Below are 27,513 nucleotides of genomic sequence, written 5' to 3' on the forward strand. Positions count from 1 at the left end.
AGTAATTTATTAGAACATCCAATCAGGAGACGTGTAGCATTTAGCATTGCACATGTGAATGCTTTATTGGCAGCAGTCGGAGGTGCTAGCGCTAGCTGACAGGTGAAGTTTCGCACAAACCACAAAGATGTCGGAACAAGTACCGAAACAATCTACGGTATGTAATTGTTTTTCAAGTTATGGATTAATAACTATTTACTTTTTGTCTTGACACATGACTTTCTTTTGTTTATTTTCTTCAAAAAGGTTTTTTCTTAGGCCGAAGTCAAGACAAACCTCACGCAACCGCCACCGACAACAATAACGCACGTCACGACGATCGTCGACTCGGGCACGACGAACAAACTACACAGTCATGACAGTGACATCATCAATAATAAGCAATGATCGAGTGTACACATGGTACACAGATTATCAAAAGCCTCACGTTGACTATCCTATAAACATTATACACAAGGGAAAGAATCGTTCAACCTTACGCCACTTTTTATGTATAGGAAACATTTCCAATTTTGTTTGGAAAAATTTGGAAATTTTTCTTGACTGTCCTGTCCATCAATCATCATCATGTCCATAGACTTTGTTAAAATGAAGTTTGTACACAACCGCTGAAGTGGCGTCAGGTTACAACATTCTTTCATAAACGGGTTCAACATGTACAATGGGCTAGAATAGGCTACCCCTCAATCTTTGCTAATTGGTAGTCCGAGTAAACTTGGACCCAACTTATCGCCTTGTTAACATTCGGACGTGGTCCGGCGACAGTAGGGTCCAAACAAATGGGCTGCCATCGCGAGACACAATTCTGCCGTCGACCCCAAAACCCAACATTGCCCAACAAAAACATCACATTTCACCCTCAAAACGGCCTCTTAATATACATCACCCCATGCAAATTTGTCTTATGAATAGTTATATTTTCTTGTTTACCTGCAGGATGTCAAGGACAAATCAAATGACCAGATCCTCGTCAAAGTGAGAGGACAAGTAAGTATGATGAAGTAACAATGTGTGTACTTAAAAAGATCAACAAAAAGTGAAATACTGACTGTAATTTTCATTTGGAAATTTGGTTTTCTTTTAGTTCAAACAGAACTTGAAAGGATGGCACAAAAGTGAGAAAAACTCAAGTGAAATTTGCTAGTTGTATTTGTTTGTCTTTATTTGTTTCTGACATTCTCTTATCAAGACTTGTAAACCCTTCAAGTTCTCCCTCCCCACCTTGGCATGATTACTGTGAACTCTGAACATTCTAAGGAAAGGTGATAATAATAAATAATTATAGTGGCTTCTTATAAAGTGCTAAGGTCTGTCATGCAGTGACGCTCATGGTGCTATACCAGTTGTTACAAAACTTGTAAATGTTTAAATCAAACTTAGAGTTTGAAAGAGCTAGAGGAGGAAGTGTGACAGAGAAAAACGAGTAGACTGTTCCAGAGAGTGGGGCCTGCGTGAGAAAAAAAGCTGCGGTCACCCCAAGAGTGTGATCGATTGATGCGTTACTTTTAATTGATAAATTGATTACAACTTTGGTAATTGGGCGTTGTTTCTTCGTTGTTCTTTCTTTCTTTTTTTGGTGCATTTCTAGGACAATTCCATCATACAGTTTAAAATCAAGAAGGGAACGCCCTTCAGGAAACTGATGTGCGCATACTGCGAGAAGCAGGTAGGTTTGTCATTGAAAGCAAAATGATCACAACTTACGTCAATTAAAACGAAAGAGAGCTGACTTTGAACCGAGTGTATCATAACTGGGCAATTCCACCGTCACTCACGTCACATTTATATGCCATGAGGCTACTTTGACCTCTCACTGCCTCAAAAGTATTTGATCAAGCTGAATCCAACCAGCCATACAACAACCTTGGGGTAAGGGGTACTCAAAAATGGAGAGAAAAATTCAATCCATTCATTCAATTTTTGAAAACATGTGTTTTGTTGTATGGAAAATTGTCCTGCAATTTTGTTGTTAAAGTCTCCTAAAACTGTAGTCTGCAACACAGAAGTAGCATTATGTTACCTTTCATTCAACCCATAGCTGTATATAAAATCCATTTTGTATCAAATCAGTGTGTATTTTAGATGCAAGGGACATTAGATTACAGGGAGGTACCGTCACTCACGTTACGTCACTCACGTTACTTCCTCTTCATGGTTTCTAACATGGAATATTATCTGAGTTTGATGAACTGCAACATAATGAAACTCTTTTCTTATAATATGTGAACCTTTCTCTCTGCCTTAAACACAAAAACTCTCAATAACAGTCACATTTTTGCATGTTAAAACAAGGTGCCAAAATGACTACCAAAAATCCATGATTTTAGCCAAAGAAAACCCCAGTTTTTTGGACCCAAAATCACACTTAACTACATGCCATCTCACTGACACACCACTCAAATGAACGATCTTGTTGTCCCCTTTAATATGACACCACATTTGATGTTGTGATGCTTGTAGTTTGCAAGATTTCGTACAGTTTCCACTTTACAGCTGTGTCCACATTTGCGTGGAATTGCCCAACTCAGGCATTTTTCTTAATGGTTGCTCGTGCATTCAATATGTTTTCCTGTGGTATCGCTTTGCAGGGAGTGCAACTGGACATCATGAGGTTTAGATTTGATGGCGTTGCGATTGGACACAATGACACCCCACGCTCGGTAAGCTTTCTGAGTTTTTTTTAAATTGAAACCTAAATTGTTATTCGTTTGTATGTCACACATTTTGCCATGGAGGATCAGAACTTCACCAAAAGTATGTTTCATTAACCCTAACCCCCTAGGCCCTCTTGGCTAGGAACCATCCTCAATCCTGCAAAATCCTCCAATTTCCACCATGTGAAAATTGGATTCAGCCTCAGTCCTCCAAAATCACCAGTTATTTCTTGAATTTGTTCAGTGGAGGCTTGACCATTGCCTCAATCCTTCAAAATCTTCCAACAATCACTGTTAATGAGTTGATGCAGTGCCGATGACATTCAGAAGCAATGTGGATGATATTGATCATTATGCAGGGCTCAGTTATCCATAGCTGAGCATAAACAATGAAGGGTAGGGCCTATGAACTTGACACAATGCATCCTCCCAAACCAACTGACCCTTTTTTGCCGTTCGTCCTCAATCCTCCAAAATTCTCCAAAACCGCCCGGATCACTTTCCCTCTGCATTTGGTGGTCTTCATCTCTTGGCGTTGTATAAGTCAACACTTGTGGAAATTATCCTACAAGCAAATGAATCTCCAAACTAACTGTCAGGAATTCCTCAAAAGTGCCTGTGGATTTCTCAGTTGTGCCTTCCATAGCGGGCAAGCCAGAAGAATCCTTATAGAGAGAGGGCAATTAAAGGTAGTTTTCAGCTTTAAAGGTGGCAGAAAAGTCAAGGTTTTTATTTTATATCGTCGGTGACACCACCATTTTTGTTTTCACGAAGTTACACTCATCTTTATTTCACCAGTTTGAAGGCTTTTTATTAACATTTTCTGTAATTCTACAAGAATAGGTATTGATTACATTCCTGTCAAACATTTTAAAATGCTTAAATCCAAATAGTATTTCCGTAACAGTGTGAAAACAAAAATCGTTCCGCCAGTGTCCGATGTGCGCGCACACACTTGAGTGTTACTTCGTGAAACCAACCTTTGTCATTTTGCAGTTTTCACGCAGTATCACTGAAGTGGAATTGGGTGTTACTTCAGTGACGGTATGAATAAAAAAAATCAGTCCTGCATGCTGAACTGAGTGGAGCTCGAACCTGGTTCACAGTTGTAGAGAGCAAGGACAGATCAACCTGACTCATAATCCAATCTCTTTTGCTTCTTATTAATGTAAAATTTTCTCTCTCTACCTTCAGATCGATATTGAGGATGATGACACAATAGAAGCATACATGCCACAAACAGGCGGGCAGTGGTCGAGACACTGAAACACTCAAATTCACCCTCTGGATTATCATGGAACAGCAACCTCACAACCCTCCGGAATAACAACACCCTCTTCCAAAAAATGAATAATGGTTCCAGTATTGTGCACAGTCTAACATCACCATGGTTCTCTAGTTCTCGGTTTTTTGTTTCCAATACTCAAAACTCACATTCACTACACAGGCGGGGAATCCTAATTTGGGATATTAATGATACAACATTGGTCATAAAATGACTTCCTAGGGTCGGAATGCTGGCATCTGTGCTCGTTTCTATTGACTTCTATTGAAAGAGTCATTATTGAACCCATGTATCTTTAAAGCCATCTTTGTTTGGTACCCTGTATTCAGAGCAATCACTCTATTGGATTCCTTCTTTTTTTTTAAGTGCCAGCCTATTTTGATTCAGATGAATTCATTGTCTCCCCTCTCCTGCATGTAGAAACTGTTGTATCAACCTTGACGTTAAAGGTCCATGGATTTCATAGTGGAAAATTTGTGACCAAAAAAAATCCAACTCTTGATCCACCATTTTTGTATTGCCACCTTTTTTGATAGTACAAAACACTTTGGTTGTATAACTGCGTGAAATTCCTAGCTTTTGAGCTTGGGCAAGTATTGGGGTTTTTACTAGTCGGTTGAAACTTAAGCAAAGCTAAAAAAAAATTCTGATTTTTTTCCCCCCAAATTCCTGTCATTTGATGCTTCTTTTTGCTCAAAATAACACCCCGAAAAAGTAAGACTGGTGAACGTCTTTTCATTAAATGATTGATTCCTGTCACTGAGCGAGGGAAAATGGTTGATTTTTAAAAAATTGTTTAATTATTCTGAAGTAATATGTTTGGTTTATTCCCTCAGAAGTATCAGTTGCTAAAATAATTTGATGCCAAATTGAGACACGATAGGACTTGGGATTTGGCATAATTTTGGAGAAAAAAATCCAAAGGATCATTGGGTGTACATGTGTAAATAAGTATCGTATTGTGTTCCGTAAATACATACACTGCGCATGAACATATCGTGCTTTGAATGGATGGTTGGTTATAATCGTGTAGATCTGGACAAACTTAGATTTTGCATTAAATAACTATTTATGAGCACTTCTCGTTTAATCCGGTCAAGTAAAAAAAAAATCTTAACCCTGCTTACAGGTGGAGAGTGGTTTTAAATTGTGGTAAACTGGTTTTAAATTGTGGTAAACTGGTTATCACATTTTATTTGGGTTAGTGAAACACACGGCAGGCAGCAAAACCACGATACAGCAAAACCGTTACTTGCTTGGATTATAGTTTGCCAATACGAGATCTGTTCTGCTGAACTCAGTTCAAGCATTTGTCCCTTTTTGTCAGTTTCTTGTTTGTTCACCCGGTACAACCGCGGTGATTTTTAAAAATTAGTCAAGATTTTGTCATCTGCTTCAAATTAACTATATCCACACATGCATAACCCAACATAGCACAGTTATTTACTCACGTGTATAAAAAAAAATTAAAAAAACACTGCATGTTTTCATGTTCATGTAATTTAACTTTTTTTGGTAGTTTTAAATGTGTGTAAATATCGTAGGAAATCAGCTTTGCTACTTGTACTTTGCTACTTGTACTAAGCGTTTGTCTTAAAGCTTTCTGTGTAGATTATTTGTCGGTTATCAACTTGTCAATAAGATGTTGAATGCCATTTTCAGAAAACAAAATTCTGGTTTATTTAGGGTGGTCTAGAAATTGGGAAAACGACATAATTCAGTTGAGATGTTAAATTGTATCATTACCAGCCTCATCTTTTTTGTTTTGCCAGATAAAAATGTGCAGTCTTGCATGCGTTTATGTATGAACTGAAGTGAAACTTGTTGGGAAGTATAACAATTCAGTTGGAGCAAGTAATGTGGCACATTTTTTGAGGATAGGAATTTGAGACACAGAGTATGTCATTTTTGCTTGAAACTTGGTTTGACATTGAATCTGCGAGCACTTTGTAATTGAAGGTTGAAGATCAACTCGTGTTGAAAGTCTGGGAGACTCAACTACTATAAAAAATACACTCAAAAATAACATTTTAAGCTTCTGGGCTTAGTGGTATGTTGGTAAAATCTACAAATTGGTGGGTCAAAAAATGAATGCATTTATTGTGTCTTGACCTTCAGAAAAGAAACATTCTGTTAAATTATGCTTGTTATGATAAGGTGTTGTAATTTTCTCGTCAGTTTATGATAAGCAGATTTTGCAGAAGGAAGCACAGAATTAATATCCATCCTTTGTTTATGTCGTGTAAATTAGCTTTCCCAAAACATGTTTTTCCCCCCTCAAGAAATGGCTGCGGAATCAACAGAAAGGTGCCAAAATATAGGACACTTGTTTCCCTAAATTGTAGTTGAGTTAGCAATACCCGTAATGTTAAACAGATTGTATGTTTTAGTATTTGTTTTCTTTCTATTTCAGTGAAATCAAATTTTGTTCTGTATGTCATTGTCAGTTTGTTTAATAAACCAAGTCCAAAAATAAAAGGAACGAGACTTTTTGTCCGATTTTCTTTGTAAGGCATATCTGACTCATGCCTCATGAATTATGGTATGTCTATAATTTGGGTTGTATTGATCACTTTTTGGGGGGGAGGGAATTTTCTTGTATTTTTTGTTTTGTTGACATTCATCACTGGTGTAATTTCACGTAAATTCAAGTCTTCGTCTCTATATTTTATTATCAAGAGAGGGCGCTATATAAAGTTTACAGTCGAGTCAAGTTGAACATAAACATCGGGTGAGTAACGTGATGGGCGACGTTTTCTTGTGTTATTTTAGTTTATGTGTGAGACTTGTGGTATGTTTTTAACCTTTGATTCTTAACCTCTGGGATAACCTGATCAATTATGTATTTTATTTTTAAATTGTTCTGTTTGATTGTGCAACTTTGTGTAAACTTAGGCCGAGGCCTAAACATGCCTAAACAAGTGACACTGGTCACTGCATTTTGTGTAATTGACCACCCGCCCACCAGTACCACCGGCTTTGCTTGTGCACAAATCTATGGGGAATTGTGAAAATTGCCCGAAGTGATTTCTTACGGAGTAATTGCAGAATTCCTTGCCACGCTGAAATTACCCCCTAGAAATAAATGGCTTTCGCAGTCGGAAAATGTCCAAAGTACGTGTCAGGAAGTGGATACGCGGATACGACGGGGTGGATTTGAGCGGTGGAATCCTTCTTCTTGTTTTACCTTTTGTGTATTTGTTGTGTTAACCCGACCAACAATTCAGACATACCTAACATTATCTTTGCAGGTCTGATTATAAGTTTTGAGCAGGTTACGCTCATGTAAAACTTGAGGATATAGGCACTGTTTAATGTAGCAACCTTCTGATGCGCGGAGAATGGATGAAACTCACAGGGTGTCCTTGGCCTTCCATGACCTGACAGAAATACCTCAGAATGCGATCAGCAAGTATGCTGCCAAAGCTGAGGTGCTGGATCTAAGCCACAATCAGATCAGGTAGCCAATCAAGTTTCAGATTCAGATATAAGCCCCGCCCACCTTTGGTCTGTGTACATTTCTCACAGTGGTTGTGACTGAGTTGGACCAAGCAACTGTGGTTACCTGACCACAAGTCATGATCTAATTGATGGGCACAGTCAAGCCCCGCCCACCTTTGGTCCATTTACATTTCTCACAGTGCCTGTGACTGAGTTGGAAGCTTCTGTGGTTACCAGACCAAAAGTCATGATCTAATTGGTCAGTGGGCACTGTCAAGCCCCGCCCACCCTTGGCTTGTGCATATTTCTCACAGTGCTTGAGTTGGACCAAGCTTCTGTGGTCATCTGACTAAAAGTCAAGATCTCATTGGTCAATGCGCTCTGTCTGAAAGACAGGCGAGAAGGGTCAATTTGAATAATTTGAGCACACAATCATGTGGGTAGCCCTCGCTGACAACTGCCCCTGTTTGTTGAACTTGAATATGATGAGCTTGAGTAAACTGTGCTCTTATTAAACAACATCTTGACTAATTCCTGGGGCATTTCCCAATACTGATCTCTTGGACAGAGATTTCCTGCTCATGCATTTGAAAATGATTGAACTGAAACTGAAAAAAAAAAACCACCTTTTTATTTTTTTTATTTTACAGTGACCTGCGTTGCTTGGAGTCCTTCAGCAAAATCCACACACTGATCCTAGACAACAACCACCTGAAATCCCATGTGAAATTCCCAACGCTGCCCCAAGTCACAACGCTCTGGGTCAACCGGAATCGCATCTCCAACCTGACGGTGTTTATAGAGACGGTGTCCAATGCCTTCCCCGACCTGCAGTATCTGAGCATGATGAACAATCCAGCAGCACCCAGCTTCTTCAATGGGGGCAGCTACGAGCAGTATCTGGACTATAGGTAAGCAGTTCCGGGTGTTATAGTCCAGTCCATCAGAAGTTCTCACAAGTTCTCACAAGTTCTCAGAAGTCCTCACAAGTCTACACAAGTCCACACAAGTCCACACAATTCCTCAAATGTCCATCACAATTAATTCTTCAAGTCCTCACAAGTCCACACAAGTCCACACAATTCCTCAAATGTCCATCACAATTAATTCTTCAAGTCCTCACAAGTCCTCACAAGTCCACACAATTCCACACAATTCCTCAAATGTCCATCACAATTAATTCTTCAAGTCCTCACATGTCCACACAAGTCCACACAAGTCTTCTCAAGTCCTCATGTGTCCACACAAGTCATCACAATTCCTCGCAAGTTGGGCATTGGTAGTTTGGCATTATCGGGGGAGGGGGGGGGGGCCCTTCATTTTCTGGAGGGTGGCATTCAAAGGATTTTTAACCAAAAAACAGCTAAGTTTTGCCTTCCCCAATTCTAAGTAATTTCAAGTAAATCTCATATTTTCATTGATGTGCAGGCATTACGTGATCAGTCAGTTGCCTAAGCTGACCATGCTGGACGATAAAGAGATTCCAGAGACTGAGCGTCAGGAAGCAGAGAGGATATACAAGCACCAGATGAAAAGGAAATCATCCAAGAACAGACGAGTAAATGTCAAAAATGTTATTGAAGTCCTCTCAATTTAATCTTATGTCAGTGACGAGTCATTCAGTCCTCAAATCATCCATGACAAAAGCTTCAAAAGCTACTTGTATGGGATTCAAACCTCAAGCCAAGACCTCCTCTTTTCTCATGTAAATTGTTAAGCAAAACATAAGAACTTTCTGGGGTCGGCAGTGGGTGTAATCAGTAACCTCTGATGAAGTTTTGTGACTACATGTAGTCTAGTAACTGCTTTTTAATGAACAACAAAAATCAAGTGTAGGCTTGTCTAGTCCAGCTGGACAGCTTCAGTTGGCTAGTCTTAATTGGATAGTCTCAGCTTGATAGTTGAGGACATTATACTCGGTGATTCCTCCATGGTCAGAGGACAGTCGCTGGCCTTTTAGGTCCAGCCAAAAAAAAGCCCTGACACTTTTCTTGTTTTTCTTTTTTTGACAGAGGTCTAGTCAGAGTAAGAGGAAAAGCCGTGGATCCAACAGTCATCTGTCCACAGAGGGCAGCGTTGACCTGCCTTCTCTGGAGGAACTCAGCAACAGTACGGCCAAGAGGTGATGGAGTCGTTATAGAGAGCCCAAATATTCCCATCAGAAATCTGACAGTTTCTACTGCAATCCTGCAGATTGGATTTATTTCAAGCAAGATCGAGCATGAACAATGAATAACCGTTACCGGTACCCTTCTTATCAATGCACATGCATAATGGACCATTCCAGATTGGGCCAGAAGCCCCACCCACTTTGTATATGGGGAACATCACATGCATCTCCCCATTTATACCACACTGCATGTTCCAGCATGGTCTGTGATTGGTCAACACTTCATGGGGCGGGGCTTAACAGGCAAACTGTTGGTGACTATTTGTACCTTGTCACATGTGGGCAACATCACATGCATACTCCCATTACCACACTGCATGTTCCAGTGCATTTGCTGTGATTGGTCAACACTTCATGGGGTGGGGCTTAACAAGCAAACTGTTGGTGATAGTTTGTACATGTACCTTGTCAATCACATTGTCCAATGGCTGCAGTTTCCTCTAATCTCGCCACTGGTTCCCACTGTAGTGAATTATGAATGAAAGCCATTGAGGACCAATGGTGAAACCCTGCCTTATAATCTGGTAGTCAAATAGTCAATAAAGGTGGCCATAGTTGGCACTACACTGCAACAGATTTAACATTTCTGTCTTTTTTTTCAGGGGCTTTCAAACAAAAACAGTATTAAGAGAGGCTGAAGGCATAGCACAAAATTACATTATTTCAATTTAGATTGATTTTTTAAGTATATCATTTGTTTTAAAGCAATTTTCTTTAAAGCAATTTTAATGTATGTGAAATTTTATTTATTTTAATGGTGGGCCAGGGGGAGGTAGTGGGCATTTTAACGGGTTTATATTCCAGGACTTTCCGTAGAAATAAATAGCTTCCAACAATATACATTTTGAAACAAATTAAAAAATAAAGTAATATTTTTATCATGGTTTTTTAGAATCTTTTGAATTTGAAAACGGATCATTTTGTTGTTGATGACCACGATGTTCATAGTGCAGAGAACAATGTTGGCATCAGAAATCTGAGAAAATGCTAATGATTGCCTTTTTAACATTACAGAAAAAAAACATTTAATGTATTGAAACCAAGTGTTAATATTGTATAGTTGCAGATTAGTACAATTACATATATATATTTTAATGCTTAAAAAATCTTTCGAACTTTATACTTACATTTGATGTACGATACAACTTTGTGGCTGATAATGGGACAATCTTCCCCACTGCTTATTTTTAATACATTTTCTTAATTATGCTGCCAATTTTATACCTTGAAATGTGTAACTTAAATTTACTCTTCCAGTTTTTGCATGCAATATGTTCTATTGTCAATTTGCGAATAAAAAAAGGGCACACTAAAAAGACTGAAGAAGTTATTTGATCAGTATAACTTCTTTGATGACAATAAACAGACAACACAGCGTAAAATGTTTTGCAAAATTTACTGCTCATTTATTTACACTTGCAGATGTCTACACGCCATCTCCATTTGCGAAACGAAGTACGGAAAGGATGCTTTGCATTTACAATGGCAGAATGCCTTCTAAAATAAAAAAAAATAAAAAAATATTTCTACAAGAGAAAAAAGTGAGAGACTTGGTGAATAGGCTCTATCCGAATCCCAAAGGAAAAAAAAACTTTTCTTGAAAAGGCAATTCATCCAAAATCCACCCTGTTCAGCAACTTGACGGCACATCCATGGTTCCTCAAATATCAAGGGACATCAATAGCCCTCATAAATTGATTTGTGGCTGGGCGTACCTTCCTCACACCTGCACAATCTTTAAAAAACAGGTGGATTTTTAAGAATTTAGAAGGGTAATTGGTGAATTGTGACGGAAGTACTGCTTTAGCTTTTGTTTAATATAATCCACATTTTGTTAAAGCAAGATAATTAGGCGTTCACATACGCTTATGCACACACTGGTGTACATTTATGATATTCGATTTTTGGGACACCGTGTGCAACTATTTTGCTCCTGCCAATATCTGCCAGATTCAAACTGTTCAAAGGGGAACAGTACCCTCTGTAGTTAATGATCAACCAGCATATCTTGATGTCATATATACAAATATATGCATGGTATGAATTTATTATAAACATGGACTGCCGACCCCACATGAATGCTTCATCTGCACTGTAGGCTGGAAATTGGTTACAGTGGAAAAACGCCATGTTTAGGTTGAAAATAAGCACTTATCTCTGCTCCCAGCGTCACACAATTTTCAAAATTGTGCCCACTTAGGCTCTTCGTACATTGAGTTACATTTTCGAGACAGATACGTTAAAAAGATTTTCACACAAAATGTGGACAAAAAGAAGCGATCTGAATACATCCTTACGTCAACTGCTCATGAACAACCAAAAAAAACAACCAAGTTGATATGTACTATAATGGACAGTCGTATATATGGATGGCTTTGTCGTCTGAGACCGATACTATCTTGGATCCGTTCCCGTTGTACTTAGCCTGCCATACCTATGAAGCAATGAAGAGAGACAACAATAATTACATGGGAAGATTTTCAGCACTGGGGGTTTTGAGTTTACACCATTTTAAGCGTGTTAGTTTGCCAGAAAAAGTGTGCAAGTAGAATATTTAAATTGTCTGTCGCGATGTTTTGACTTTATTCAAGATAAAGTGTATGTATTTCCTGAAGTGCATACAGATACAAACAATATACCGAGACGTAAATGAAACTCAAACTGGTAATAATTTGAGTCGGTAAAGTTAAATGTTAAACAGGTGATTTGATATAACAAAAATAAAACAATAAAACAAATAAAACTTGCAAGGAAAATTTGTGAACAGTGACAAAAAACCATCTGCAACATCTTAAATGTCTTGGCCAGAAAGAGAGTTTTTGTCAGTTGATTAAACAGCAGCTGATACCAGAACAAATATAGGTTCTTTCCTACTTTGTAGTAATCAAATGAATAACTACTTCTGACTCTTAGTAAAAGGGAAATGGGATATTTTGTAGAATTGGTAAAAGAGAAACTATAATAGTATGTACCTGGTCATAGTGATCATAGAATGTAGCCACGCACTGCCTCGCCCCTGCATCCCAAACCTTCACGGTGTTGTCAGAAGAGCTTTGGAAAGGAATGAAACATGGTCACCATTTTTTTTTAGATATGATAAAATGTTTTCTTTAGTAAGTCGGAACCATAATGTCTGAAATGAGAGGCACATTCCAAATTCGCAACTTGTTCCTTACCTTGAGACGAAGTGGGTGTTGTCGGGACAGAAGTGGACACTCACAACCCAAGAACTGTGGCCTGATAAGGTACCGGCTAGGTTGGCATGTTGTCTAGAGAAAGTGAATGAACAAACACACACACACAAATAGAAATTGAAATCATGTTATGCTCAGTCTTTGTTTTGAGATAATGGAAAGATGTAGGCTCTAGTGATTCATATACAAGACAAAGGAACTTTCCCTGAAAACATCGATGTCAACATCAACGATTAATTTTGCTGCATTTTGATAACTAGGAGTTTAGCTGTTGAGATCCTGAGTCCATCAAAGTCCCCCAACTGCTCACTATGGAGGTATCCTGAATCCATCAAAATCCTGCAGTACTGCTAGGCTAACTGTTCTGAATCCATCACAATCCCCCAACTTTTTCAATATGGAGGTATCCTGAATCCGCCAAAATCCTCCAAAACAGGGGTGTGGATTTTGATGGATTCAGGTACATTAGGCTTAATGAAGTTAATTTCTTTTCTTTTTTCTCCATGTGATGTGTAATACTTACACGTCGTAAACTTTAAGATGACCGTCGTCTGAGGCAGTGGCCAGTAGTTGTGAATCCGGGGAAAAACACAGGGATCTGATCGGCATGGCGTGACCTGAACGCAAAAACAAAATTGAAACACTTGATTAAAACCTATTCAGATTTTTGTTCATTTAAAGAACACACATTCGTGTCTTCAGAATTTATACTTCCAGATCGCACAAATTCTGGAAAACAATGTAAATAATCATTTACTTAAACATTGTTACTGAAAGTTTTAAAGTTTATTGTCCAAAATATAAGTCAATTTTTTGACAATTCTATCGTCTGGTTTGAAGGTAATTCTTTCTGTTGAGCTAGAGGGCAATAATGCTATATAAAACGTGCCAAGCTTTTTTTTTTTTTTTACTTTTTCCATTATTTTTTCAAGATTCATAATTATGGGATAAACTTATACTTGCCTTCTAATGTGTGAAGCAGTTTGCTTGTCTGAAGGTCAAATAAATTGACGATGCCATCAATAGCCCCACTGGCTATGTACTTGCCATCTGGGCTCTATACAATAGGAAAAGTCAAGTACAAAAACCCTGTATTGCTACAACAGTTTCTATAAAACTGAGCAGTTATAAAACTGCCATCTCACATAGAATAATGTACTTCTGTTAACGTAGCTCATGGTGATGAGTAAAGTGGGAAATTAGATTTATAAAACAGAAGACTTTCATCACTCTCTTACTAGATCAAATCTGTTGTTGGCTGAATTCAGTGCATATTTCATAATAACTAAAACATTTAAGAAGTTGAGAAAAAAAAATCCAGTAAAAAGAAAAAGATGACTCACAAAGGCAATACTGAGGATAAATTTGCCCCTGGTGTCTAGCGAAGCTTCTTTCTTCCCGCTTTCCACGCCGAACATGTTGACTTTCCCTGTGTGACTCCCGGTGGCAAGGAAACGACCGTCCGGCGAGAACATGATCGTCCAGGCATCCTCCGGTCCGGCATCCAGACTCCTCATCTGCTTGCCGACCTCCAGGTCCCATAGACGGATGTTGCTATCCAATGAGCTGGAGGCAGCAACTAGTATTGAAAGGTCAAAGGTTAAGGAAGATATTGATTTTTCATCCCTTGCTCTGTTTAGATCCCCTTCAAAACTTCAATGGTTGCCTTGAAAAAATGCCGTGTTTACTGCATGGATGGTACTGCAAGAGTGAGCCAGTGAGCATTTTTTACTTGTGACATTCAAGAAATCAGCCAAAATCCTTTGCTATGCACTTTACACCCAGGGAGGAAAATATTTCCCATGTAATAGTGCCAGTGTTCCATGGCCAGTATCTATCAGAAGTCTTGGGTTTTGTTGGGCATTGTTGAATTTTTATTCAAGGATACTTGTTCCCGTCGGATTGATGTCCACTGACACCAGGCCTAGCTGGTGGCCCTCTAGCGTCCACTTCAGCTTCAGTTCATCGTTCGTCCTGAAAATAAAAGACAAAGGATTGAGCAAACTGTTTTAGGCATAATGTGTCAAAGAGAATCGAGAAGCATCATTCTTACCACTGTGTAGTGAAAAATGATAAAAGGGAATATTATAGCTGCTAACTAGATAACATCGGTCTCAAAACTTTTAGGATTAACTTTCGGAGCATTGCCACAATATAAATGAAAGTTCTGACAGAAGAGACAAGGTTATATTCACTGAAACAATCTTGTTTGTAATCAAGAGCAGTTTTAGGCAGTCCCTTCCTTTACAACCTTTAAGATAGCAGGCTACAACCGGTTTTACTTGGAAAGAAGAAGGTGAAGTTCAAGGAAAGTGAATTTTAGCTTCTAAGAAAACAATCTCCCTGTGATAATGTAGGTCTAGAAAGATCACTCTAGAGTCGATGCATCCTTTACCATTGCCAGACTTTGACCAGGTCGTCCACTGAGCCCGTCACGATGTTCTCCGTGCCATCTTTGTCACTCTTCACCCACGCACAGCTCCAGATGCTGTCAGAGTGGGCCTGCTCTTGCTTAAACAGAATGCTGTACTGTGGGGTGAACAATAATGAGTTAAGTAAATATAAATATAAATTGCTTTTTGAAATTGCCTTGTTAGGTGACAATGTTGTTTGAGCAAAAGTCCCTGAGGACGTCAATGACAGTGAAAACTTAGGTCTACCTCACTTCCTAAAGTTTTGAACATGATGAACCCTACTCCTAGAACTATGAGGCTCCACGTACGTAGTGGAGCCTCATAGGTTCAGAAGCCCGCAAAATTGTTGTCAGCACAAAACACTAATTAGGTACAAAAACGTCCATCCCAACCAGGCCGTTTTCCACAGAACCGCTGCACAGTTTGCCCCTAAACTCCATACAATACCTCATGACATACTCACGTTATGTGCACCCAACAAACATCGGTGGATTCTGTCTGTTTTTCGGCAAAAATGATGAAAAATATGTCCTTTCCGCACTGAGCCAACCTAACACTTGAAACGAGCACGCGTGCAGAATGATCGCAGTCATTTTCGGTTCGATCGCTCGGAGCGCGCCGCGGGGGGTATGGTGTAGGAGCGGAACGATAGTATGCACATGCGTACAAGTGCAAGTACGTACCCCCCGCGGCGCGCTCCGAGCGATCGAACCGAAAATGACTGCGATCATGCTGCACGCGTGCTCGTTTCAAGTGTTAGGTTGGTTCAGTGCGGAAAGGGCATATTTTTCATCATTTTTGCCGAAAAACAGACAGAATCCACCGATGTTTGTTGGGTGCACATAACGTGAGTATGTCATGAGGTATTGTATGGAGTTTAGGGGCAAACTGTGCAGCGGTTCTGTGGAAAACGGCCTGGTTGGGATGGACGTTTTTGTACTTAATTAGTGTTTTGTGCTGACAACAATTTTGCGGGCTTCTGAACCTATGAGGCTCCACTACGTGGAGCCTCATAGTTCTAGGAGTAGATGAACCCAACAAATCACTCAAAATAGTTTGACAATGACAATCAAATGGTAGGCTTACATGTACGTATAAAGCTATGATGATGTTGTATGTTTAAGTAAGTGTCAAGTGTGATAACATATTCACTTTAGCGAAATTTTAGTTTTTGAAACTTGTGGTGCACCCCCCCCCCCCCAACCGCATTGCCCCGCCCCTAGGTAGGACAAACTAAAGTTATGCATGGATGGGCACTGCTTTTGTATTCATTGCAATAACGCATCAGCATGGTATATATTTTGCAATGTAATAAAACCTTGATCCTATATTCAAATAACAGCAGACTTATTGGAAAATTCTGCTTACCATATTCAGAATTTACGTCGATTGTGTGCACTAGCAGTAGCATTTAGCAATGCATTTTTCTCCGATCGTCGAAGGTTTCCATGCGATCGCTAAATTTACAATGGTAATCAAATTCAGCTCATATCAAGACGTGGGGAACCCCCAAGTACCAGTGATATCAAAGGTCATTAACTTTTGACCCTGAAATTAATATTTTATTTTCATTTATAAAACAAATACGACAATTGTTGAAATAACAACGAAGAGTGCGAAAGGTAAAACTATCATTACTGTCGTATTTTAAATGATAGTTTAATTTATAAAATTAATTTCATAACATTACAACAAAGTGCAAAAGCCTAATCAGTTCGCCTGGCAAAAATATGTCACTTGGTGGCGCTATTTACAAATAGTGGACCACGAAAACTGAAATTTGACTGAGCCTGAGGAATCCGTGAACTTGGCCGAGATGTCGCTTGAAATAGAATCTGCGGAGTAAGTATTGATCCATTGAATTCCATTCATTACCAACATCAAGTTATTTAATAAAAATGTAAATTGAAGGTGGTTCAATTGACCTTTCAAGCGCGTACCTTGGCGGGATTCTGCAACTTTACATTGCAAACACACTACACACTACATTACCGTAAAGTACTAATAGGGCGCCCTCTTGCTGGTAACGCTTGATAAATCCTATTTTTATTGGGGGGGGGGTATGGTTGGTGAAGAGTTTACTTGTTGATATCCTGTGCAAAAACAGAATGGAAATCAACTACAAGTCATACTTTTTCGCCTTTTTTTTTACTTGTTTTATTTTTAACAAAATCCGCATTCCACATTTGAAGCAGGGACATTGTCTGTATAATCTTAGTTTTAAGTTCACAAGATGCATTTCTGTTGAGTGTGACATCACAGAGCATAATTTGACACTAATTTTAACAGTGATTAGAGGTCTGTCGTGAGGATAGATTCCTTTAATACCTACCTACCTTGTTTAGGAATTCATTGGCATATTTTCATAACTGAAATGGATTGTCTGAAATCCAACATTTCTCGACCACATTTTTGCATTTCCTTACAACATTAGAAGTTCACACTATTTGTAGAACCTAACCCTTCAAGCCTGTACTATGCGTGCTCAACACATGATCTCTGACGATGTTTCGTTCCTCATTTCAGTGTGATCCGCCTGATCCAGCAGTACCTGAAGGAGAACAACCTCCATCGCTCGCTGGCGACGCTCCAAGAAGAGTCCACGGTCTCCCTGAACACGGTGGACAGCATCGACCAGTTTGTGTCGGACATCAACAATGGGCACTGGGACACCGTGCTGCAGGCCATCCAGTCCCTCAAGCTGGCCGACAAGATGCTGATTGATCTCTATGAACAGGTAGAGATCATCTAGCCCCATAAATGTGGCTGAAATACTGAACTTCCTCCATACTGTGAGCTACATTCTGATGATAGCCACGTGTGAGGAAAAGTTGTTTTGAGGAAATCAAAATCAAGACTGTTTTTCACTAGATATTCACCATGGTAGATACTTACCTGGTTAATAACCTTAAAACAACTTTTATTTATGTGTTGCTATTAACACTGTGTGGCTCACAATACGGAGGAAGTCCAGTGTTTGAGCCACATTTACGCTGCTAATTTAAGTCTAGACACCTGACCTTATGGAATGAGGACAACAATGGACTCCCAGCCTCCAGGCGTCCACGTATTAAATGTTGTGCACCATGCCGATTCTAAATGGATGAGACCATGTTCACCCGAACTTAATTTCAGTATAGAAGACATAATTGCATTTTGAAGATTACTGAAATAACTCTAAACATTCCTGACCCTGTGTTGTACAAATTTAGCTAAAATTTGAGAAGATTTGTTGTTGGAATTGCATATTTTTGTTCTTAGGTATGCCATTTATAAACTAACAGTACAGTGTAAGACGCTTAACAACTCAATTTCCATCCTGATGTAACAATTCCTTATGGAATAGTCTCTATATACCGAGCACATTGCACAAAAGTCTTGTGGAAAACCTCCATAATGTCACTCCTATAATACCGAGTCACCAAATGCAGGGTCATTAAGGGGTGTAATCTCTTTCTTTGAAAATGGTCACAAATGACACAGAATTTGTTTTGTGGAGTCTGAAATTTTCTAGAGAGAATTGGAATTGGCGACCACAGGGAGTTGTTCCTCCAAAAAGTGGAGTTCTAACAACAGGATTGGAATTTACTCGATTGGTCTCTGACCTGAAGTTGCTCAAGCCTAGGTTGATATAGGTTCGCATGTTTCACATCACTCATTTGAGTTACTTTTCTTCACCCAACAGATTGTTCTGGAGTTGATTGAGCTGCGAGAGCTAGGAGCCGCCCGCTCCCTCCTACGCCAGACAGACCCCATGATCATGCTGAAGCAGCAGCAGCCTGATCGCTACATGCATCTGGAGAATCTCCTAGCCAGGTCCTACTTTGATCCAAGAGAGGTACGTAACTTTTGGAAACAGATTTTGGCACAAATAGGTTTGTGTGTGTATTCTGTAATTTTTTTGCAGATGAAAGTATTTTGAAATATATCCAAAATCCTTTATTTTGTAAGCATGCTTAACATAGAAAACTTATTATCAATTCTATGTTGAGTAAGCATCTAGCTTTGTGTATATATTCTGTAATTTTTTTCCAGATGAAAGTATTTTGAAATGTATCCAAAATCCTTTATTTTGTAAGCATGCTTAATATAGAAACTCATTATCCATTCTTTGTTGAGTAAGCATCTGGGAAACCTCTGATAGTTGATGTTTTTTTTCTTGTTATGATTGTATAGCTTTGTAGTTTAAGTAAGTTCCTCAAAATGAAACATGTTTGGACTTTGGAAATATTCTACTACCAGGACATTCTGTAGGGGTGAGCAGCCATACAAGCATACGAGCACCCTCCAAATCACTCAATTTGGAGTCCTGAGTTAATGCATCCTCAAATTCTCTAAATGTGGAGGTGTTGGCATGGCTGACTGCCCGAAAACTCGCACTCAAGGAGCAAGGTGTTTTTCCTGATCAAAATCATCAGATATCTTATTTAGTATCCTGCAAAATTCATTTTTGAAGAAATTTGACAGCTGAAATGTCATCAAAGCTAATTATGTATCTCTTTTCTGCCCCTCTTCTTCCTTTTCCCCCAGGCTTACCCAGACGGTAGCAGCAAGGAGCGGCGCCGGGCAGCCATCGCCCAGGCCCTGTCAGGTGAAGTCAGCGTAGTCCCACCCTCCCGTCTCCTAGCTCTCCTAGGTCAGGCCCTCAAGTGGCAGCAGCATCAGGGGCTTCTTCCGCCGGGCGTCACCATCGATCTGTTCAGAGGGAAGGCAGCGGTCAGGGATGAAGAGGAGGAGAAGTATCCAACGCAGCTCAGCAAGACAATCAAGGTCGGTAGTGACTCTTTGTATGACCAACAGAAGGGAGGGAGGGACAAACTGCAGTGTGCTCTTGTTTGCTTGCATACTATTTTTATTCTGAACATGTTCGACCCATAGCATCTTTACGTGATCGTCAGCCGTACGGCATACTCAAAGACGTCTTAGCAGAGGATTGCACTTGAATGTAGCCATGCAGCATTAATGCTGTTCAAGTGTCCGTCATCTCTCTAGTTTTTAACTGATGTAGGGCATGTCTGTCCAAATCTTTCAAAACCAATCATTTGGTAAATTGATACTTGAGTGGATTAGGGGAATGATTCCCAATTAGTCTTCACCTGTTTATTGTTTAAACCCTAGGTCCCTTACTTTCCAAAAATCCTCATCTGTATAGGAATCCAATGGCAAATTATTTGTACTTAAAACATTCAATGGCCTCGGCGTGTAAAGGAAATAGTACTTCAAATTACTCCAAAATGGACCGCCAGGTTGATTTTGGGCGGGCGCAGGTTAACTCATTTTTGGGTTTTCTTCAACAGTTTGGTCAAAAGTCCCATGTGGAGTGTGCATCCTTCTCTCTCGACGGTCAGTACCTGACAACTGGCAGTGTGGACGGCTTCATTGAAGTCTGGAACTTCACAACCGGCAAAATCCGCAAGGATCTCAAATACCAAGCGCAGGTAAGGCTTTTGGCTGAATACAATCTCGTAATGCTTTCCAATGAGTATTGATTTGGTTTATGATTAACTGCAACATTTCACCTTTTTTTTTCAACAGGACAGCTTTATGCTGATGGACGATGCTGTGTTGTGCATGTGTTTCAGCAGAGACAGTGAAATGTTGGCAACTGGGGGCCAAGACGGAAAGATTAAGGTCAGTCTGATCTCCACAGTTCTATTTCATACTAGCATGGCTTAACCCTTACTCCGGAGGTAGTTTAGAAACCTCTCTGAATTCTCCAAAAACTTATTGCACTTTTGTTCTTTCACTTTCAAAATAAAAAATTCCCTTGATTGTTTATTAGGTGTGGAAGATCACCACCGGCCAGTGCCTGAGACGATTTGAGATGGCTCACAGCAAAGGGGTTACCTCGGTCAAATTCTCCAAGGACGGTAGTCAGGTGCTCAGTGCATCCTTTGACCAAACCCTCAGGTGGGTGTCAGGGCTCCTGTCCAACTTGGATTTCTCTTCTTTTTTTCCAGGCCTGTTGAAAGAAGAACTCTGTTTCTAATTACATACATGTAGATAAAATGAAATGGGGTTTGGATTAAGGAAATACTTTTACTGTTTGTGTAGTTTTTGCTCCTTTCTCTCCCCCCCCCAATAATAAAGTTATTTCTTTATTAATCTTGCTCAATGTATTTCGAACTTGTTTTGAATTTAAGTGTGTAACATTTATGTTTAAGCCAATTTCAGCTGTATTTTGATTAGTTTTGTTTTATTCATACTTCATCAAAAACACAATTCCATAAATATTTTAAATTTTAAATTATTAATTTTAAATGCCAGTGAGTAGAACTTCAGGTACATGTGATCAACTGTTTTGCTGAGTTTTTCTAATTTTTATTTATTTATTTATTTATTTTGTTTTCATTGTTGAAGCTACTTCTTTCTGTTTGTTAATCTGTATTTGATTGCTACTTTCTAAAAAAAAATTATTTACAGAATACATGGCCTGAAATCGGGTAAAACTCTCAAGGAATTCCGTGGCCACACCTCCTTTGTCAATGAGGCTGTATTCACCATAGATGGCCACACCATCATCAGTGCCTCGTCTGATGGCACAGTCAAGGTGATGATACTTTATTATTGACAAGACCAAGTGCCTGGCATGTTATTTTACTTTGTTAGTTCCATCCCATTTTTTCAAAGCTTGAATTGCCCTTTAACCAGCACGGCGTTTTCGGAAAGCATATTTCTGAACAAGTGTTTAAGAAGACATGACGAAAATTCTGTTTTGTAATGCCAATCCTCTGTTCATGATAACAGTATATATTCCATTTAACTCCATTGGAAGTATTTGTATCTTTAAAGTGTGTCGTAGTGGATGTCAACTGAAAACGGAACACTTTTGCCCCAGAATGCAGAGTCAAAACAGCATTGAATATTGTTTTGAATTGACTGTAAAAAATTTACTTTATTTCTGAAAGTAATCACAGCTGAATTCCTTTCCAGACGAGAGAAATTGGTTTGTTCTCTGCCAACGCTAGGAAATATGACGCGATTTTTGAATTCAGGATGGAGGCATTAGTTCGGAGAGTGCAATTTCAACATTAAGCATTCAAATTTACAACAAAATTTCCCAAACGCATGTCCTCAGATTCCGAACTCACAGTTTTTAATTAACTCGTTAACATCCATTCTCTTTCTTGTGGTGTTTTTTCCTTGTGGTCAGGTGTGGAACATGAAGACGACAGAATGCATGAACACCTTCAAATCCCTCGGAGGAAGTTCAGGCACGGACATAACGGTCAACAGCGTCATCCCGTACCCCAAGAACACGGAGCAGTTCATTGTGTGCAATCGCAGCAACACGGTGGTCATCATGAACATGCAAGGACAGGTACGTAGAACATTTCACTTTGGATTTTGACCCATGGCAGTGCGTGTGTGTACAGTTGCAAATCATAGGATCTATGCTAAAGATGTCCTTAATCTATCACACGATATCTTGGAAACACTCTAAATCCAGGGGCTAATGTCATGGTGATACTTAACGTTGAGCAATAAAGTTGTGCTGATTATAGCAGCAAAGTTATCCCAATTTTAATCATATGTTTAGATGTTTTGATGCTTGTTTGCACATGAAATCTCAGCCATTCTTACCTTGCTTATGGTTTCCAGAAAATGGACAAGGTCTGTGCGAGCAGAAACTGTCAGCCCAGATTTTAAAGCATGAAGAGAGTATTTAGTTCATTAAGCAAATATTTTCCCCCTCAATTGGCCTACTTGGATTTTATAAACTTCTTTTGCCAGAGTTAATAGGTCTACAAATTTGAAAGATGGTTAATTGTTAAGTGTTCCCAGGATTTTATTTCCAGCGTTGGAAAACTCTTTCCAACCTCATTTGTCACAACTTTAAGCGAGATTCCTGACAAAAATCATTCCCTGAATCTCTCTGAGTGAAACGTCTTAGCTTTGACAATTGCAACCACACGGTCCCTTCTTTGAAAAGCCTAACATATTGCCACAAGCCCCACTTTTCATTGTGAAAAAAAAATTGGAAGTAAACAATTTGGAAGTTTTAAAATCAAACACAAGGACTGTGCACTAAACTTCAAGGTTATCTTCTGCAGTGCAAGTTTCAAAGATAAGCTTCAGATTTGGGGTATCTAGAGGACCCCAGTGCATTGGTCTGTGTAGAAAATTCTATGGCAACGACCCAGGTTGATTGCCAACACCGATTACAGAACAGGAAACGCTGGCAAAGCTTGGAACCTCTACTGGCAGGTGGCCCAAATAAAACGGCAAAAAAAAAACGGTCTCACTCTTGAAAAACCGGATAGTGGCAATGCCTCTGAAGCAATACCTTGACCCACAAATGGTCACTCAGCCCAAATTTTTTTTTGAAAACACGCTCTTCCAAGGTCAATTTTTCAAAATCAGATTTAGGTTCATCTGTTTGAGTTTTCATTTTTACCACCACTTTTATCTTTTAAAAATCGTTTTTGAAGTCAAAGTTTGATGTAAGTCAAGAGTATGGTACCCTTGCAAAAAAATGTAAAAAAAACTAGAAAGCACGCAGACAGGCAAACCTCCGCCAAGGCTAAACAATTCCCCGCCATACTTTCAGTACACCCAAAAGAAATTCTCGCTTAAGAGTCTTTAAAAGAATCTTGGATCCAGATCCGAATCACTTTCAAAATCTAATCGATTTGTACTTGTACCAAGGACCACCTCTAAAAAAATTTTGAATGATTTCTTCAAGACTTGAAGGTCTGCTTTACCAGTAACTAGTATTGAGGTTTTGGCATCGATGACGGCGATTTTTTCACTGACATGAAGTTTATAATTTCATCTCCTACTATAATTTAACATTTCAATCATTCTGAGCATATTTTCTGAGAAACACAACATTCAAAAGGCCATGTTTTTGGGGGTTCACGAATTTCACTGCTCTGCTACAGCGTTTAAGTACGTAATCGGATTAGCTTTACTTGACAACCAGCCAAGTTTCTCCCTCACAACCATATGGCTGTATATACCATACAGCCAGGGATCATGCCCAAATAGTCACGAAATAGCAAACGGAGATCACTCAGAGAGGATACGGCTTTTTATTACAAATTTTCAAATGAACCACAAAGGGAAACTGACTAGGAACATTATAATCAAGTTGAGCAAAGGAATTGACTGGAGCAGGGTTTGAACCCGCGACCTTAGGATTACCTTTCCAGTGCTCTACCAATGTATGTCCTCAAGTGAGACTTGACGGTCCATCTCGAGTCTCGACCAGGCAACCCTAGTGTTGCGACATACTGATCTCAACTCTCAACCAACTGTGGTTGTTTACTTTTATCTTTTCAGATCGTCAGAAGTTTCAGCTCTGGTAAGCGTGAGGGCGGTGACTTTGTCTGCTGTTCCCTGTCCCCCAGGGGGGAGTGGATCTACTGCGTGGGTGAGGATCTGGTGCTGTACTGCTTCTCCACCACCACGGGCAAACTGGAGAGAACTCTCAATGTGAGTCTGGTTGGGTCAGAGACTAGAGATTTGCTTAGAGAATTGTTAACGTGAAAATGCACCGTTCCAGATTTGGCCATAAGCCTGCTCACCATTGGTTTGTGTATATGTGGCCGTGTCCGAGTTACTTGGCTTACGGCTTGAAATTGCACACAAGTCTATGGAAGTGGCTGCAGCCACTTCCCATAGACATGTGTGTAATTTCAAGCCGTAGCCAATGTCCAAATTACATGGCTACGGCTGGACATTACACACGTGTCTATGGTAGCGGCTGCAGCCACTTCTCACAGATCCCTGTGTTATTTACAGCCGTAGCCAAGTAATGTGGATGCGCCCAGGCCAAGTTCGGGCAAGGACCATTAGTCGACTAGTGGTTGATTTGTGACGTACCTTACGCCTGCGCACTAATAGCAACGTGCGAACGTCTCTAGTCAAACGCTGGTCAAATTGTCATCGCAAAACTTCTGGATCCTGGCTCTCTGCTAGTGTTATGAATGCGCGCGGCTATTGGTTACCAGCGAAGCAACCAACCCCAGTAGGCTGGTTCCAAATAGTCGACTAGCGTAGTCAACCACCGTCGACTAGACAGAGTTCGGGCAAACGTTAGTTAACCATTGGTCAACTATAGTCCTTGCGCGAACTTGGCCCTAGGTTGAACTGACTACCATGATCACGTGACCAAAAGTCGGGATCTTATTGGTCAATGCACACCGATTGACAGGCAGGAACGGTCCATTTTGGTCAGTATTCTGACTAATCAGTATTCTAATAATGATTGCGAGAGCATCCTGACTGAAAGTTCAAGTGTACACATATCTGTTTCTTCTATGAACCATCCTGCTCTTTAGAGATTTGTGTCTGCAAACTTCCTCCAAGTTGTATTCTCAGCCATGCAAAGCCTCAAAAAATGTTGGAAGTGTTGAAATCCCTCACATCTCAATCCAAATTTTCCTAACACTAGAAAACAGTCATCCCAATAACGCTGTCCCCATCAGGGCAAAGTCAAGGTCCACCATGCACGCATACAACCACAATTTACAGAAGTCTACTTCATTTGTTCGTAGGTACACGAAAAGGACGTGATTGGCATTGTGCATCACCCGCACCAGAACCTGCTGGCAACTTACAGCGAGGACGGACTGCTGAAACTGTGGAAGCCTTGAGAAGGACATTGACCGGCAACTTTCAAGTACAGGAAGGGAATTGTAATCGGATGTAAAACATGTTGAATCCTTCAAAAAAAGAATGTACTGGACCTCAATTTTACAGAAAGTCTTGTCATTCAGCACTGACTGTCTCAATATTAGGGCCCTGTGCATCACTGCTCCGTTAGCTAACACACTTTGGTTATTTTGAAGTTTTCGGGGTTGACATCCCTTGATAGACATTGCCGTCAGACTACATAGTGCGGCAGATAGGGGAGATATTTGGGGGAATTGTGCCTTTGATGATACAAGCATGGAATTTGGCACACAGTCAGAGTATGTCATGAGAAAGATATTTGGCTATAGGGCCATAGCAGATTGGTCCTTTGAAAACAAATCGTTAAAACAACAAGCAATATTTAAAATTTTCAAAATGGCTGCCATTGCTTGTTATATTCTACCTTAATTTTTTCAAAGGACAAATCTGCGATGGCCCTATAGCCAAATACTCTGTGTGTCAAATTCCATGCTTAAATCATCAGAGGCTCAATCCCATCGCGCATGGGCCGTACTAACACTGCATTTGTGAACATTTTTTGTTTGTGCCCTAAAAAAATGAACGCGATTTAAGACGTCATAATATTTCAGCTGTAAACTCACACAAGTTGAACACATTGCTTCTGTGTAAATATTTATATAAAAAACAGCTCTGTAGAAATATCCACTAAAGAATGAAGCTGTTTTTATTTCAGTCTCCCTGATTTTTAGACATTTTCAAGTAGTTAGAGTAATTTTTAAAGGTTGGAAATAAACATTAAATCTGGCAGTGAAATGCCGTTCTCTTTGTTTTTTTTTTTTTTTTTTTGCATTCCTTAATACATTTACGTAACAGTCAAGTTTATCTTCACCAGATGTGATGGTATATATGACTGATTCCCCCCCCCCCAAAAAAAGTGTGTATTCTTTCAACAAAACGAAAACACTTCACACACGCATCCCTATGTGATTTGATTTTGTTTTGCTGAAAGAACACTTACCTTTTTTTTGTGATCCGTGGACAGAACTGTAAAACGGTGCTTGTGTTTAAAATTTTAAGTAATTTGAATGATTTTTGTACTAAAAGAAAGCTTATTAATTGGGCTTTCACATCCTAGATTTTGATAGTGCTACATGCAGAACTTCATTAAAAAATTGGTCCTGGTTTCCTTTTTTGACTCGCCCTGTATTGGACATTTTCTCAAAGTGATGGAAATGTGTAAATTTATAGTCTGAAATAGAGGGAGATTGCAAGAATTTGGCAATTTTCTGTATTCACCTACTGTAGACCTAGAACTTTTTTTTTTCGAGATTTAAAACTCAATAAATCTGTGATATAGGGCATATCGACAGTTTACTGATAAGTCATCCCACACTGGCCTCTCCGGGGAGTGGAGAACATCTCATCGACTGCCCCGCCAAGAACTTGTCCCGGAAATTGCCCTAATCAACCCCGTTCAACTCGGTCAGCGCCTGGCAGGAAGACACGCATTAGGCGCTCGTCCGGAAAACGCCCCAACACACTATCAAACGTGATACAGCGGGGGGTACGGTAGGCAGCGCGCGTTCGGGGTTGAATTGGGCCGTGAGATGTATATGGGTTCTCGCCCTGGCGAGGGTTACATATTCCTGGTGTGTTGACAAACAGTCTCACGTACACAAGTTTTATTTAGCACATCTGTGAGAAGGAAATTATTCATTGGTCGCTCACGTGTCAGAGGAACATCAGAAAATGA

General features: G+C 39.7%; 4 protein-coding genes across 5 annotated transcripts; 3 read left to right on the forward strand and 1 right to left on the reverse strand.

Annotated features, from left to right (window-relative positions):
• The first annotated feature begins 15 nt into the window (after positions 1-15).
• On the forward strand, positions 16-6,421 carry LOC119728323 (small ubiquitin-related modifier 2-A-like). Its single transcript, XM_038200520.1, has 5 exons — positions 16-157; positions 937-987; positions 1,589-1,666; positions 2,589-2,660; positions 3,849-6,421. Exons 1-5 carry the CDS (start codon positions 128-130, stop codon positions 3,918-3,920), a joined length of 303 nt encoding a protein of 100 aa, XP_038056448.1. The 5' UTR covers positions 16-127; the 3' UTR covers positions 3,921-6,421.
• A 202-nt stretch (positions 6,422-6,623) lies between these two features.
• Positions 6,624-10,932, forward strand: LOC119728322 (leucine-rich melanocyte differentiation-associated protein-like). 2 transcript variants are annotated; one of them, XM_038200518.1, is made up of 5 exons: positions 6,624-6,670; positions 7,191-7,399; positions 8,031-8,291; positions 8,809-8,938; positions 9,393-10,932. In XM_038200518.1, the coding sequence occupies exons 2-5, from the start codon at positions 7,281-7,283 to the stop codon at positions 9,504-9,506; spliced, it is 624 nt and encodes a 207-aa protein (XP_038056446.1). In that variant the 5' UTR covers positions 6,624-6,670; positions 7,191-7,280; the 3' UTR covers positions 9,507-10,932. The 2 variants fall into 2 exon arrangements, with proteins under 2 accessions (XP_038056446.1, XP_038056447.1); XM_038200519.1 differs by having other exon boundaries at positions 6,643-6,730.
• Positions 10,933-16,673, reverse strand: LOC119728321 (WD repeat-containing protein 61-like). The gene is made up of 9 exons (XM_038200517.1): positions 16,527-16,673; positions 15,140-15,273; positions 14,633-14,718; positions 14,088-14,323; positions 13,708-13,801; positions 13,268-13,361; positions 12,727-12,819; positions 12,523-12,601; positions 10,933-11,984 (listed from the first exon to the last, which is right to left on the reverse strand). The coding sequence occupies exons 1-9, from the start codon at positions 16,527-16,529 to the stop codon at positions 11,895-11,897; spliced, it is 909 nt and encodes a 302-aa protein (XP_038056445.1). The 5' UTR covers positions 16,530-16,673; the 3' UTR covers positions 10,933-11,894.
• A 197-nt stretch (positions 16,674-16,870) lies between these two features.
• Positions 16,871-26,586, forward strand: LOC119728320 (WD40 repeat-containing protein SMU1). Its single transcript, XM_038200515.1, has 11 exons — positions 16,871-17,000; positions 17,685-17,895; positions 18,844-18,996; positions 19,689-19,928; positions 20,456-20,596; positions 20,694-20,789; positions 20,941-21,068; positions 21,582-21,708; positions 22,312-22,479; positions 24,444-24,596; positions 25,661-26,586. Exons 1-11 carry the CDS (start codon positions 16,975-16,977, stop codon positions 25,757-25,759), a joined length of 1,542 nt encoding a protein of 513 aa, XP_038056443.1. The 5' UTR covers positions 16,871-16,974; the 3' UTR covers positions 25,760-26,586.
• Positions 26,587-27,513: the final 927 nt, after the last annotated feature.

This window comes from Patiria miniata, unplaced genomic scaffold, assembly GCF_015706575.1.
Source record: "Patiria miniata isolate m_02_andy unplaced genomic scaffold, ASM1570657v1 HiC_scaffold_20, whole genome shotgun sequence".
NCBI lineage: Eukaryota > Metazoa > Echinodermata > Asteroidea > Valvatida > Asterinidae > Patiria > Patiria miniata.